Source organism: Adiantum capillus-veneris, chromosome 27 (genome assembly GCF_014529385.1).
Source record: "Adiantum capillus-veneris isolate H3 chromosome 27, ASM1452938v2, whole genome shotgun sequence".
Lineage (NCBI taxonomy): Eukaryota > Viridiplantae > Streptophyta > Polypodiopsida > Polypodiales > Pteridaceae > Adiantum > Adiantum capillus-veneris.
The window spans coordinates 28,842,155-28,857,805 of NC_140957.1; the positions used below are offsets into that span (position 1 = coordinate 28,842,155).

Here is a 15,651-nt window from a genome sequence, read left to right on the forward strand (position 1 = left end):
ACCACAACACCACTCCCGAAACCCGCTCTCAAGAAACCTTCTGCCTCCAAGAAATAGACGGAGAAGGAACTGGAGAACGTGGTTGATGCACAGATTGCTCAGCTTTTTGACATGCAAAAGAAAGATAAAAAGCATGGCAAAAAGCAGAAGAAAAGCACTGACTTCCTGGGATATTTGGGTCGTCGGTCGACTTTTGACAAAGCAAAGAAACGGAAGAAGCGTGTTCGATTTGAAGGAGTACCGAGTTCTTCTTCTTCTTCTTCTGACAGTACTTCTAACTCTTCAGACTCGAGCGAAGAAGACAGAAAAAGCAAAAAGCGAAGCAAGAAACAAAGCTTCGGAAAGGGCAAGAAAAAGGCAAAGAAGGCTACATCTCGCCCAGGGACTGACAGTTCTACTGAGGACTCGTGTACAGACAACTTAGATTCCGATGACGGAAACTTTTATGCGAACAAGAAGAATTTTTACAAAGCTAACCAGTATGACTTTCTCGAAGATAAAAGCAAGAAAGTCCGAGAGTTTAAGGAAGGTGGCCACTCGATCAAGTTTGATACTTTTCAGGATACTCAGATGCTTCGAAGGCTTTGTCTTTTATACAGCAATTTGACATCGCTTTCGCGGGAGGACGCTATTCAGAGCACTCCAAGATTCGGAGAGCTGCCTCTTACTTTAAGGGAAATGCTCGTACTTGGTGGTCCACTCTTCTTTTAAACAAGAATGCGCCAGTTAAATGGCTTAAATTTAAGAAGCTTTTTATTTCTTCTTGGTTGACGCAAGAATATGAACAAGATGTACGAGCTGCTTGGAACCATTTTCGGATGACCAAGAAAGATACAATCAATGCTTATTGTGAAAGATTCTGGAGCTCTTTTCTACCCGCCTCTTCATTCAAGAAGATCTCGTTCAGAGAACAGATTGAGTGGTTTACCTTGGGTCTACCTACAGAGATCCGAGATCAGTGCTTGGAACAGAAGTCAGCTTCTATTCAGGAGTTGATGAGTCATGTGAAGCGGGGCTTTGCCATTCACTCTGGCAGTCTGACCTACCCCACAGATGAGGCCATGACACAACGAGCTGAATAGACTTCTGGGGCTCGATTTGGAATTACGCCCGACAGACTAACACCACAGGCGGAGGTAGTTCGACTGGCACCCGGATGGGATGTTGCCATTACACCGAGCATTGGCAAACTTTGTTTGCAATGACAGGGGTGTTCGAGGCATGCGAGTGACGTTCTACTCAGGATCCCTTGGTATCACAAGAACTACGCCGTGGTTGACTACCGGGCCGAGAAAGCGACTTTGATAAATGAAGGGCTTAGAGATTGTACTTGATGATTCTTTTGGGAGAGAATTGAACGTTGGATAAAGGTTGAATATGTTTTGACCTGATCAAAAGAACGCCAAGATTTTTCTCCACACTCATGCCGATAGCTTTTCAGAGGGCTGAAGATCAAACCATTGATCTGATACCTGGAAGCACGCTACCGAATCGGCCACCTTATCGTGTGAGCCGAGTACAGAATGAAAAGATTATGAACCCAGTGGAAGACCTCTTGGAAAAGGGTCTTGTCCAGCCTAGTACTTCACCGTATTGCTCTCCAGTGTTGTTGGTTTTGAAGAAAGATGGATCTTGGAGAATGTGCATCGATTATAGCACTCTCAACGAAATCACCATCAAGAACAGATTTTCGATTCTTTGGATCGATGATATACTCGACAGGTTACAAGGATCCTCCTTCTTTAGCAGGATTGACTTGAAGAGTGGATATCATCAGATCAAGAGCGCCGAGAGATGTCTACAAGTCAGCTTTTCGGACGACTTTTGGGTTACTTGAGTTTTTGGTGATGCCTTTTGGCTTAACCAATGCTCCTGCGACATTTAACCGGATGATGGACAGGATTTTTCGAGAGTACAGGCTATTTGTTGGCACTTTCTTTGACGACATCATTGTTTTCTCCAAGAATGAGGCAGAACACAGAGATCATCTGCTTCAAGTCTTTCAGGCATTACGAGATCACACGTTAGTGATTAATGCAAAGAAAAGTGAATTTTTCCTACCAGAGATACACTTTTTGGGACACATTGTGTCAGCAGCAGGAGTGCAAATGGACCCGGCCAAGATAGAGACTATCTGTGATTGGCCCGATTTGAGGAATGTCCATGAAGTTAGAAGCTTCTTGGGACTGTGTTCGTACTACAGGTGGTTCATAAGAAATTTTGCAGAGGTTGCTTCCCCTTTGCATACCTTGACACAGAAAGGAGTACCTTTTTCGTGGGGACCCCTAGAGGTGACTGCCTTTCGGACATTGAAAGAGAAATTGACTACGGGACCTATTTTGACTTTGCCGGACTTGCAGAAGTCATTTGAAGTATATTGTGATGCTTATGGTCGTAGTCTGGATGCGGTCTTGATGCAAGAAGGCCATGTCATAGCTTACGAGAGCCGTTTGTTCTCTAGGCCGGAGATGACAGCACAGATCTATGAGAAAGAGCTTTTGGCGGTTATCCATGCTCTTACTCAGTGGATGCATTACCTACTCGGAGCGGATTTTACTGTCTTTACAGACAATCAGAGTTTGCGCTACTGCTTGTCACAGAAGCAGCTTTCGGAAAAGCAGATGCGGTGGGCGAACATCTTGTCACAGTTCCACTTCCAAATTGTCCATGTGCAAGGACAGAAGAATGTGGTGGCAGATGCTTTGTCTCGGAAACCGTTGGTTCTGGCTGTTTCCGCGATATATCATAGGAGCTTCGAGGATATGGTCGATCAGTATGCCACAGATAGAGATTTTGCAGATATTTTCACACGGATACCGGATGGGGAGACAGTAGCTGGATACTCCCTTCGGGAAGGCTACTTGATGAAAAAGACTATGTTGTGCATTACACAGCCGTTGAGGGATAAGGTTATGACTGAATGCCACTGTCCACCTTTTACGGGTCACCGCGGCATTGCTACCAACATGAAGGGGGTAGAGAGATACTTCTTTGGGCCAAGACTCAAAAAGGATGTGGAAGAGTTTGTGCGCAGTTGCTTGGTATGCCAGGTCAAGTTTGACAGGCATAAGGCACAGGGATTGTTACAGCCTTTACCCATACCCACCCACCCTTGGGAAAGTATTGCAATGGATTTCAGTTTTGATCTCCCAAGAACACAGAATGATCACGATGATTTTCCGATTACATGGCACGTCTGAGACGATTGTCTCCAACAGAGACCCCAGATTTATGAGTTTGTTTTGGAAGGCAATTTGGGAGAACATTGGCACGCGGTTGCAGTTCTCGTCAGCGTTCCACTTGCAGACTGACGGGCAATCTGAGACTGCCAATTCAGTGGTTTTAGATTTATTGAAGTCTTGTATCTCGGATCAGAAGACTCAATGGGAAAAGAACTTACCTTTGGTGGAATTTGCCTACAATAATACGATACACTCTTCGACGGGGAAGACGCCATGTGAGATTGTTGAAAGTGCTGCGAAGGTTCCATCCTTCCTGAGCACGAAAGATTAGATATTTGAAGCGGATGAATATTCGCGAGATTTGGATACGGCTTTTGCCAAGGTTCGCGAGACTTTGCAGGAGTCTCAAGAACGACAAAAAAAGGCAGCGGATCGCCATCGTCGCAACTTGAAATTGAAGGAGGATGATTGGGTGCTCTTACTTTTGAGAAGACACGCCTACGAAAGAAAAAGGGAAAGGAGAGGCTTTTTCCAAAGCTTAGTATGCGATACTACGAACCTTTCCAGATCACTGACAAGATAAATGATGTCTCCTTCCGATTGAAACTGCCACATATTTGGAGGATTCATAATGCATTGCATGTGAGTCTCTTGAACCCTGTTAAGGGTGATGTGCCTGATGATGGGGAGCCCGATGAGCAACCCGAAGTGGAAGAAAACGAGGAGATCCTTGTTCCTGAACAGATTTTGGCACATAACGATACGAAGAAAGGTAAAGTCCGAAGGCGGTTCTTGGTTTAGTTCAAGAACTTTCCTGCATTTGATGCGAAGTGGATGGAGGAGGAGGACCTAGCAGATACTCCTCGGATTGTGAAACTTTACCTCGATGTTTTGGTTTAGCATAGTCTACTCCAAACGGAACCCAGAATTCAGCTTGGTCGGAGATCTGGTGCAGTGGGATGCACAAGAGGGGAGTAACTCCGCTCCTTTGTCAACAGATTCCTCGATTTTGATACTAAATTCACTGATGTCTCTTTGAGCTTCAGGGATACTAAGAGCTGACAGTATTCTGCTGGATGACTTTATGAAATGGAATTCCTGATAATGATACCGATTTGTTCTTGACTTCTTTTGAGTGCAGGAACTGATAGCCGAAATGATTGCAGCATTTTGGTCTGATTGATCTCGAATAGACATCGTTGCAATAGGGGTTAGTCAATCGGACATTGATGAGGTCCCGATTGGACCTAGATGTGATTGCTAGCTACATTGCCGATAAATCATGGTCTAAGATCCGAATGAATGTTGAATGTCATGTGATGTCCTGTGATGTCGTGTGATGTGACTGTCGATTTTGTACATGTGCTAGATGTGTGTTCCTAGTACGTAGGTACTAACAGTCAGTGTCTGCTAAGACGGTTTATGGCTTTTGTCGGTTTTGCAGGCGTAATCGCGGTCGATTACAATGCTTTCAAGAGGGGGGTATGTCACAAAGTGATGATGTGGCGGACAACAGAAACCCTAAAATTCCTGCAAACCCTAATTTCCGGAAATCGCAGAGGTTGAATTTTTTTTATTTTTTTTTTTAATGACGAGCGACGCGAGTCTTGCTTTTTCTCTACGCCATGAGAAAGAGAGAGAACTTGCTTTTTTTTATAAAAGAGACTCTCTAAGAGAGAGAGAGAGAACTGATGCTTTTTATTTTTAAAAGCTTTTGGGGCTCTGCTTTTGGGCATCCCTTGTAACCTTTAAATTAGTGGTGAGGGCCTCACTTCTTAGAGCATCTGGACGCAGAGTCTGAGAGTGAATCCCGACCCACTCTCTTGTACTTTGAACTGATTAATATAAAAAGAAATACCGAAAGGGGTGCCAGTCTTTGGGGCCAATATCTCTAGGCACGGAACTCCGCCAGGCCAGTGTACATCTATTGTGATCTATGACTTGTTTTGAAGTGGTTATTTGGTGCTGTCGCGGTTGATTCTTGACTTGGAGTGTCCAAGTCTGTTACACCAGCCGCAATGCCAAACAAATTCAAAGCTTCCATTATCACTTGGACATCAATCTGCTGATTACGAGGCACAAACAACGAATCATCCGCATAAGCCTGGCCTATAAAGGTACAACCCGAGGGTAACTACAAACCATAAAGACGCTCAACAGAGGTCAAGTGATCAAGATACATCAACAGGGGGTGAGTGGCAATAGCATACAATAAAGCACTGAAGGGGCAACCTTGCCTAACCGAACAGCCAAGAGGCCAAGAGTCCGTTAATTCAACTTCCAGGATCCTTGCAGATGTACTACAATTGTACAAGAAATGAACCACATTGGCCAATTTGGGACCGAATCCTAGGCACCTCTGCACAATGTCAAAAGCCTTTTCAATATCAACTTGCATAACCAACACATCTTGCTGAGTGTACCTAGCATACTCCATGCCAATCATAACATTAGCCAAATTGTCCATGATTTGGTGGTGTGGAATGAAACCGTACTGAGCCTGATGGAACCCTGTAAATAGATGGTCCTTAATGGGTGCACCAGCATTTTAGCCAATATCTTGTAAACCACCGGCATCAAAGTAATAGAACACCAGTGAGAGAATTGCTCGCAAAGCGCTTGCTTAGGCAACATTTTAAGTAAACCTTCTTTCCAAGAAATTGACAAATCTTGTTTTTCCCATGTTGCATTTATCATGAAAAGCAATGGCTGTTCAAGATCCTCCCAAAAGGAGAGGAAAAATTCCACAGTAAGCCCGTCCCAACTGGGAGATCGCTAATGGCTCAGTGCAAGCAACGCATTATGCAATTCAGAATCAATGAACGGGTCCTCAAGGCCTCGCGCATCTTGCAGAGACAGGATCGGATGAACATAAGAAAGCAACAATTGACGCGCTTAGCAAACATCTGAAGATGGTTGAGAAAGAGCAATAAACACCTATTGATAATGCGAAACCATGGCATCAGCAAGTTCCTGCTTCAAAGAAGTCCAAACACCCGAGGGAAGCATAACCCGCTTGATTGCTTGTGCGACCCTTGCATGATGCAAATGCTTGAAAAATGCTGAATACACACACACACACACAAGCTTCACACCACTCCAACATCTTAGAATTAGACAAAGGCCACAAATCAGCCAATACTTGCAGCCATTACCAAGCCTGCTTCGTAACAGTGACTCCCCCCCCGAGCGCACTGCATGTAATCCGTGCCATAGTCATGAATAACACTTTGCACCCTCATGACAAAGCGATATCAGGCAACATCAAGATTAAGATGCATGTGTGCAAGCAGAGGGGGAATAATATCAGAGATCATGTCTCGAAAAACCCCATGATTAAGATAAGCATTGTTAATATGCAACAAGCGTTTCCTAGGAAGAGGCCGATCACAAAGAGACTACCCCAAAGTTCAAAATCAATAAAACAGGAGAATAATCTGACAACCGCAAAGTGTAATCCAAGCTCAAGTCACATACAAAATCCTCATACTGTTGCAAATTAACCAAGTATCAATGATCCAACCGTGCCCGATAAGAGGAGTGAACAACATTCTGAAAAGTAATCCAGAGACATTTGGATGCAAAAACCGCCATAAGTCAAACATCCAAGTAGAAGCAAAGAGACGATCCCATTCTTGCCTTTCTGCCAGCAACATGTGTGAAGTGCCTGTGGTACTATCGTTCGTATCAGGGGTATTATAAAAATTGCCACAGAGGAATGCATTGGAAGTCCATGAGTGAGACGAGATGTCTCGCCATAAGGCAGCCCTTTGCATATACAAAGGGAAGAACGCTGAAGTTCTCTGTGATATAAAAGCGCTCAAAACAAACATAGAAGAGCTGCAAGATTTCCAGGGATATGTCCCCAATGTCAAAGGCAAAACGTAACGATTGCCTCGGTGAAAACTTGAACGATGGAAAAGGATCTGCATCATGCTGGTGAGTGGTGAAACATGAGGAGATTGCGGCGGTGCCACAAGGACCATAGCAACCAAAATCTGACCCATGCGAAGAAAATTGCAAATTGCTAGAGGGAATTCGGAAGGATGCCAAAAAGCCAGAATCGTTTGTGGAAGACCGTTGAGGAAAATCGAAGGTGCATACAAGCAGAAACGCGGCGAAGGAAAGCCCTGGTGCAGCGACACTCCCAAAGCAGATGTCAGGCAGTCTCATCAGCAGCGGAGCAACCGGCGCAATGAGAGGAGCTAATACGACACGCCGCAAGGAATGTTCCAAATGGAAGAACTCCCAGCAATTAACGCCAAAGAAACAAACGCTCCTTAAGAGGCAAGCGAGACTTCCAAATTGCACTAAGAGCCTGCCTCCACCATTGATCGGATTTGTGTAAATTTCAGAGTGCATTACAATGATCAGCCAGCCAAAAGTCCTGCATGAGAGAAGTATAGATATGGCGAGCAGAAATTGCATCCAAAGAAGAGTCCCTCAAATTCCAATCCTGCATACGGCATCCATCAGCCAGCGGCGGAATAGGGAGAAAAATATCCAGCATATGCCGAAGCAAGCTCCAAATCTGATGATAATGTATGCCTTACTCAAAGCGTGCTGCTGCTTGAGAAAAGGTAAGCAAATTCCCATATGAATCCACCACATCATCCACCGTGCGTATGCCACGACCAGAGAGGAAGTAGGCTTGACGAGGTGACTGATCAACCGGGGTAAAAGAAAACGCCCTGCTCCAATGAATGATTTCCAAATGCAACGAATTCCCATCTGCTTGCTGCCTCCCATGCCAAGAGAGATGATCCGTAACAACTTTCCAAGTGGAGACCAAGCAAGAGGTGATAAAGCAACCGGGAGTATTACCGACCATCTTGCCAAACACAATCTCCCAAAGGGAAGTCTGTCAATGACCAAAGGCAGGAGTCGCAACATGTCGACATAGATCAGCAACCATAACTGTCCATGGCTGAGACTGCAATGCAAGAATGGGCAATAACATAGCCTTCCTTGCCAATGCATGGCGGCGAAGGTCCAAAATATTCAGCATATAATGATCCAATGGGTCGTTAAATGGTGGTTTAATGCACGATCAATGGTCAGATTTATGATGTTGGTGGTGTTTATGCGCACACGACCTCGGGACAACGAGCTATTTTGTGGTGTGAGATATCTTCTTATCCATGGATTTCCAATGCGTTGCTTTGTGGTGATTTCAACGTGGTGATTTCAACAATGCGTCGGCTTCATCTGATAACACCATAGGACATTCTCACATGTTAAGCATAAAATTGCAAGCTTGGATAGATCTTGTGCCATGTACAAGGATGTTGGACGTGTGGACCCTCTTGCATCCTGATGTTTCGGGGTATACATTTCAACATAATGCTTTTTCTGCATATCATGCAAGATTAGATCGGTGGTATGTCCTTGGCATGCAACAATTTGATGAGTTTGTGTGCGAAATGAGCATAGACCGTTCTTTGCTTTTATCTGACCATGCTCCTGTTGTGATGCTGTTGTGCTTTGGGCAACTACATTATGATCGGCCTCTTTCTAAGAAGCGTCTGTTGCACATCAACAATGCATATCTTTCACACGAGGCATTTCGTGAGATGATCTATGAGTTTCTCAAATGCATCTTGATCCTGATGTTATTTGGGTTTACTTTGTTGTGCGTGTGCAGAGTGTAATTCAGGACTATGGCAAGCATTACATGTTTCAATTACGTGGTGATGTTGAGGACGCTAAGCATATGTAGCGACAGCTCCAATTCTTAGCTGACACACGTTTGTTGTCGAAAACTGAATCCACGGCCCTTTGTCAGGCCCAGGTGCGTTTGTTGCATAATGACAAACGAAAATTGGATAAATGGCAAACTCGTACTCGTCATCGAGCGTTTGTAGACAATGGATGTGCCTCAAAGCAGTCTTTTAAGCACTTGCATTATTCGAGGGCCTCTCAAACTATTAAGCGGGTTATGTTTCGACTAGGAGCTTGGACAGCTTCGAAGCGTGAGCTTGCAGATGCCATGGTGTCCATTTTAGGACTGTTTTTGCTGCTCCCCCCGTGGCATCCGCCGCGGTTATTAATGCACGTCAACTTTTGTTATCTACAGTGCATTCAATTGTCTTGCCTCAAGATGCTTTGACCATGGAGGCGGCTTTTACAGAGAATGAATTGTGCACTCAGCTTTGCTTGCTCTCGGAAGATGGCGTTCGCTTGGTTGGGATGGGCTCACTGTGGAATTTTTTCTCTCTTTCTGGGAGCCTTTGAAAGAACCTTTACTTTATATGATGAACACTGCGTGGGTGAAACAGGATTTGCCAATGTCTTGGAAAGAGGGTTTATTGAAGTTGCTGCATAAACAAGCGCTTTGTGAGCAGTTCTCACATTGGTGGCCAATTTCTCTTATGCCGGTGATTTATGAAATCTTGGCTAAGATCATTGTGAATCGTATCAAGGAACCTCTTATGGCTGGTATCCATTCTGCGCAATATGGCTTTACCCCTCGTCGCCAGATATTGGATAATCTGGCTGAGAGAGAGAGAGAGAGAGAGAGAGAGAGAGAGAGAGAGAGAGAGCTGCTTCTATTGTTGTCAATCGTTTTAGGGATAACTTGAAGAATCAATTGCCCGTCTAATGGAGGAGGGGTTGAAAAATACCCTTCATTGGTTGAATGTGTGGCACATGGGAATCATGTGGGTAGCAGCTATTTGCTTTTCCTACCTGAGACTTTTCTTTGCAAAGCTTTCTACGACAAAAGCACCAATCTCGCATCCAGCTGCTGTCGACTCAAGCTCAATTCGTCCAGCTTGCATCATCACAGGAGTAAGAGTTTCCTCTTCAAAATATTTCATTAGGAATTTCTTTTTCGTGCATTGAAAGGACTCGAGTTGTGCTTTATAGATACATGTATATTAAACAGTATTGCATGCTTATTACATACATTACACATGATTAGGTAAACACCCTTATAATGCAGGTTCAACGCATAAACACATATTTGCTCGTTGCTGTGTATGTATGGGCTGTCTGCATATCATAATAGCTAACATGAGCCCATTTTGCCTTGATGAAAAGACTCACTGATACTTATTTCTTCTTATTTACAAAGGCTTCTTCTGGAATTGGAAAAGCAACAGTCGAGGTTCTGGCAAACAAAGGCTACTATGTGATACTTGGTAAGAAGCTGGGTTATCTTCTCTTTTAATGTGAGGTTCTTTCATCCATGACTGTTTCCAGTGCTTTCCATATGCACGATCAATGCCACCTATTTTCACAGTTTGGTTGTGGGACTCCTTTTTACTCAACAACTTTATAGGAGAAGAAGTCATCAAAGTTACAAGTATGGAAGGTAGTAACCTAGTTAAATTCTCCTTGAGGCTAGCGTTTTAACCAGACTTGGTAGGTTTAGGTGCAAAGTCAAGGTGAGGGAGTAGAGCTAAGAGAGAGATTCTGTTTGGGTCTATTGGAGAATGGTCATTAGGCAGCTATATATGGAGGAGGGATGGCTCCATTTTTTGTTACCACTCTTCGTGGAAATGAAAATACTTTGCTTTGAAGTTGGGGCCACTCATTATGATCAACTGGGTAAGAAGGACCACAAAGAAAATTTGACACTTTCCATGGCACCTTGGATGAGTTGAAAGCTCTTGTTTTGGTGTAGCAGCTCTGCTTTCTCAAAGGGAATTTCACTGAGGCTTACAAACCGAGAAGGGCCTCTTCTTTCTTGAAGGGGAATGCACTACATCGGTGGTCCATTTTATTGATCTTGGGCCAAGCTCCAAAGACTTGGCTGGAGTTTAGTAAATTGTTTGCTTTCTTATGGTTGACATACAGGGTTTTTAGGGCTGACATCTTGTCTGTATGGAACCACTTGAGGTTTAAAGAGGAGGACACTTCGCAAACTTATAACCAATGGCCACTTTTAGATTGTCACCTTAGAGGAGCAAATGGAGAAGTTCCTCTTGAGTTGAAAAGGTATTTCCTAAAAGAAAAGGCCTTTAGCATGATCTTCTTGTCACATTTTCTGTGCTTGTGGTGTCCCTCTAGCTGTTGTTCAGCATCCACCTCGAGCAAGTGCACCAGTTTGTTATGGGGATGCTCCAGTACAGCGACCCTTGATTCCTATACCTTTATTGCAATCTTCTTTAATGACTCTGGTTTTTTGAGTAGCCTCTTCATACTTATCCTCGTCTTTGGTTGGCCCTTTTTTTTTTTGCTTTGATAGTCGGATGCTGGTTGGGGAGCAGACTGCGGGTGGTTGTTACCTGTGGCATGTGTAGTTTTTCCCCCTTTCACTAACTACAAGCTCCCATTCTTTGAAGATATTTATTTGGAGGAGTCGAGTTGCTGATTTTTAGAGGTTGCTAGTCTCTCACTTCTCCTTTGTCGGAGGTCATGGCACTTTTTACTCTCAAGCAGTCAGTTTGTGGTCACACAGTGCAGAGCAACTCCTCGGAAATTGTAGTCTGTTCTTATCAAATTAAAAAAGTACCGAAAGGGACGCCAAACTTTGGGGGCCAATGCATCTGGAAGTTGAACTCAGCCACTTTGTGTCTCGACTACTTTTATTATTGAAGTTCAAGTGTTAAGTTTCAGGTCCATTTGTGTGTTGTTGTGAGATTACCATCTTGTTAATGCCAAGTCGGTTATAGTGGTATCAGCTTCAGTCAATTCTTCTTCAACGGAGGATCCGGTCTGATTTTTGCAGTACACGCTATGGACTCCAACAGAGAATCAGGTCATGAATGAGAACATGTCCCGCCTACAGTTTTGCGGGAAGATGACTCCATTGGTAATGGCGAATTTCAGCAGCCACAAATCAATTGAGGAGTCGTCTGATGATTTACTCAACGACTTTCTTAACAAGGGTCAAAAGTCTACAGATCTTTATTGCCAATTGCAAGTGAGGACTTGTGTGAAGAGGTTGATGAAGTTTGTGAGGGATCCGGCCTTTGTAAAGTATCTGAAGAACCAACCGATCACGGAATTTTATGATATGTGGCATAAAGCCACCAATCGGCCTCTAAAATTGGCAACGAAAATCAATTCATTGAAGAAGTCTGATAAGAAGCGCCCTCTGTTGATTACTCGACGACTCTCTTAACAAGGATCAAAAGTCTACGGATCTTTATTGCCAATTGCAAGTGAGGACTTGTGTGAAGAGGTTGATGAAGTTTGTGAGGGATCCGGCCTTTGTAAAGTATCTGAAGAACCAACCGATCATGGAATTTTATGATATGTGGCATAAAGCCACCAATCGGCCTCTAAAATTGGCAACGAAAATCAATTCATTGAAGAAGTCTGATAAGAAGCGCCCTCTGTTGACAGGAGAGGATATTGAACGTGCTATCGAGTGGAAAAACAATGAATTGATGAAGCATCGGAAACACTCAAGAAAGGGATGACAGTCCAAGTCTTTCCCCAACTATTTGGTCCGGCAGTCTACCTTTGATGAACTTGCAGAAAAGGGAACTAAGAAGAGACACTGCTGACGTGTTCACGTCGAAGGTGACACCAGCCCTTCTTCTTTTTCTCCCTCTTCAAGAGAGAGAGACCAACGGGAGTCAAGGAAGCGGAAATATTAGAAGAGTAGATCCAGGAGCAGAAAGAGCTACCATCACTCAGACCTTGATACTACTAACCATTCTGATTCCTATACTTTTGGGAATGTCTTTAGCAAAAAGAGGAATCAGATGATTTGAGAACCTAAGTACGACAAATTTGAATGGAGAAGAGGTAAGAAGGAATTCGAGGATGGGGCCAAAGTATCAAGTTCGATATTTTTTCCGGCCACAATGATACAAATCGAGCTCTCTTGTATCTATCAATGCTCTTTCAAAGGATTTTTCAGTTAATTGTACATTTACACGAACATCCGTTCCTTCTAGCCAATCATTTGTTACTTGAATAGCAGAAATCTGTGCTGGTGGTGGCAAGGCCTTTGTCGACACTTCTTGCTCTGGTGGTTGGAAACAAGTTGTGCTTGAGGATGCGGATTTTTGCCTCCTCTTGAGCTTCACGTGGTTGTTCAACTTTCCGTTCGTTGGCAACATGTGCTTTTTACAGCATCTCTGATCTAAGTGAAAGGTGGTACCTTTTAAGCGTACAACCACTACAATTAAGCATTTCTTCTCCCTCTAATGTAGCAAGTTTAATGGCACCGCTTGATGATATAGATTGAATCACGAAGGGTCCATTTTTTTCGCTTTTGCGGTTTTTTTGTATGTAGTTTAAGGTGTTACTCAGACATGGAATAAAAAAGCGCTAGGAAATTGGGTGACAAAGTGATGGCGTGGCATTACCATCTGTCAGAGAAATGGCCAAGTGGATGAGAGAAACTGAACGGACTAACTTAAAGAACTTATGAAGCACCGGCTGTGGGGCCCGAAACCTAAAAGACAGAGCTTGAACCCTGAAAGGGGTTTTCATAAAATGCATTGACATGATGACATAGCAAATCGTAGGGAATTTCCGCAATTTGCGTTGCAGGTGCCACGTGGCAGGCTGTACGGATCGCCGCAAATTACGTTGGCTGTTTTTGGGAATCTCCAGCGCTAGCTTTTGGGGACAGAGCTTTTGGGTGAAAGTGATTTTGGACTGATTGCTTTTGGGCATCCCATGTACTGTTTATAAGAGTCCTTGGGGCCTCAATCTGAGAGCATTTGGATGCAGAGTCTCAGAGCAGAGCTCCCTCGGGAGTTGTACTTTGCAATGATTAATGATAAAGAAATACCGAAAGTGGTGCTAGACTTTGGGGCCAATACCTCTATGCACGGAACTACGTCGGGCCGTGTCGACTCTCTCTCTCTTTTTCTCTGTTAAAGTTCCGGGATTTTGAAGTTTCTGTTCGTGTGTTGCTATTGATTTCTTGCTTGGAGTGACCAAGCCTATTACAGGGGTATTAGAGCTCAGAAAGATTCTTCTTCTATGAAGGATCCAATCCTTTTTGCATTACATGCAGGTTTTTGTGAGAGAATCTTTGTGTCCTGACCCTGGACTTATTAGCCACTCCCACCCTTACTTCATCGCGCATTGGGCGCACTCCCGTCTTCATCGCTCTGTCTTACAAGGCATAAAGCCATAAAGAACGCCAGATTACACATGGGTTTTCCCGGAGAATCTGTCAGAGATAACATCTCTCGGTGGGCAGGCAGAGAAAAGTTGAAATCTGGTGCGGGAGCTGAAGAAAAGAATGAAGATTTTGACAAATTCTTGGCGGAAAAGTTTGTCTCGAGCACGGCATAAGAAGGCAACAGACAAGCATCAACGTGACTTGGAGTAGAAGGAGAATGATTGGGTGCTACTCCGGTTTGAGAAAGCACGCCTACGAAAGAGGAAGGGTAAGTAGAGGCTTTTCCTAAAGCTTAGTATGTGATACTATGGGCCCTTCCAGGTACAAGAAAGGGTCAACGGTATATCCTTTCGACTGAAGCTATCAAATACTTGGAAGATTTACAATGCATTCGATGCGAGTCTATTAAGAACTTTCAAAGGTGAAGTGCCAGAGGACAGGGAGCTAGACGAGCAACCATAAGTGGAAGAGACTTAGTAGATTCTCCTCAAATACTAGAGATTTACCTTTTTTTTTTCCGAGAAAAAGATCCTTCTATTAGTTAATGAAAACTGCCCATAGGGCTACATCCACCTCTGCAGGAGAGGGCTACAACAAGCATGATGGGGAGACTCTCCCAATGAAAAAACAGCATATATACAATGGGGCTAAATCAAGAGATGGGAGGAGGGAAGAGCCACACAGGTGGATAGTAGTGCCATCTGAGCACCCCCTGGACCATGGTGTAGAAAGGCCCAGGGCACCAGAGTCGAACGAAAGCCTCGCGGCGCTCCCGCATGCGGTCGGAGCTGCCCTGTAGTCCCTCAAGCTGTCCTCTGAGAGTATGGATCAGCTCTAGCCAAAAGTCACAAACAGTCTCTGCTGGTGGCACAGGGCGAGGCTCAAAGATGCGGAAACAGCAGGCCCGCCAGATGAACCAAAGAGCTAGGCCGCTGATGAGCTCCCAACACTCCTCTCTCTCACTGCACCACTCCTGTGGAGTAAGATTTGTAGCAGGCTGGAGTGTAGGTCGCCCCCCCTGTATCACTATCATCCTGCTGGTGGAAGATAGCTCAAACTGAAGTGCCGGGCCCGTGAGGGTGGACCAAGCCGCTGCCCCCCAAGTGTACTGTCGAGCCGTGGAGAGGGCAGGCATCAGCCGAAGAACTCGTAACCACACCTGCTGGGCCGAGGGATAGTCCCAAAGACAGTGACGCTGACTCTCCACCAACTGGTCACAGACTGCACATGCGGCCGAGAGACCACTATGCACAAGCCAGCTCCCTACTGCTGTGGCTCTGTGTGCAACCAACCACTGGAACAAAGTGACGCGCCTCGGCTGTCTGGAGTCCCACAGCCTCTGCCAAAAAGCTGCCAAGAACTCGACTGTGAGGCCCTCCTCCTGCCAATGACGTGCGGCAGCAGGGCGGGCCTCTCTGTGTGCTGCAAGTA

At 44.6% G+C, this 15,651-nt stretch overlaps 1 protein-coding gene across 1 annotated transcript in view; it reads left to right on the forward strand.

Moving 5' to 3' along the window:
• LOC147421698 (uncharacterized) overlaps positions 1 to 15,651 on the forward strand; it is a 65,795-nt gene that overhangs the window by 7,754 nt on the left and 42,390 nt on the right. The window contains exons 2-3 of the mRNA XM_086502417.1: positions 9,753 to 9,971; positions 10,258 to 10,324. Coding sequence (XP_086358543.1) covers positions 9,783 to 9,971; positions 10,258 to 10,324 — 256 coding nt within the window. The 5' untranslated portion in view covers positions 9,753 to 9,782. The remainder of the gene's footprint in view (positions 1 to 9,752; positions 9,972 to 10,257; positions 10,325 to 15,651) is intronic.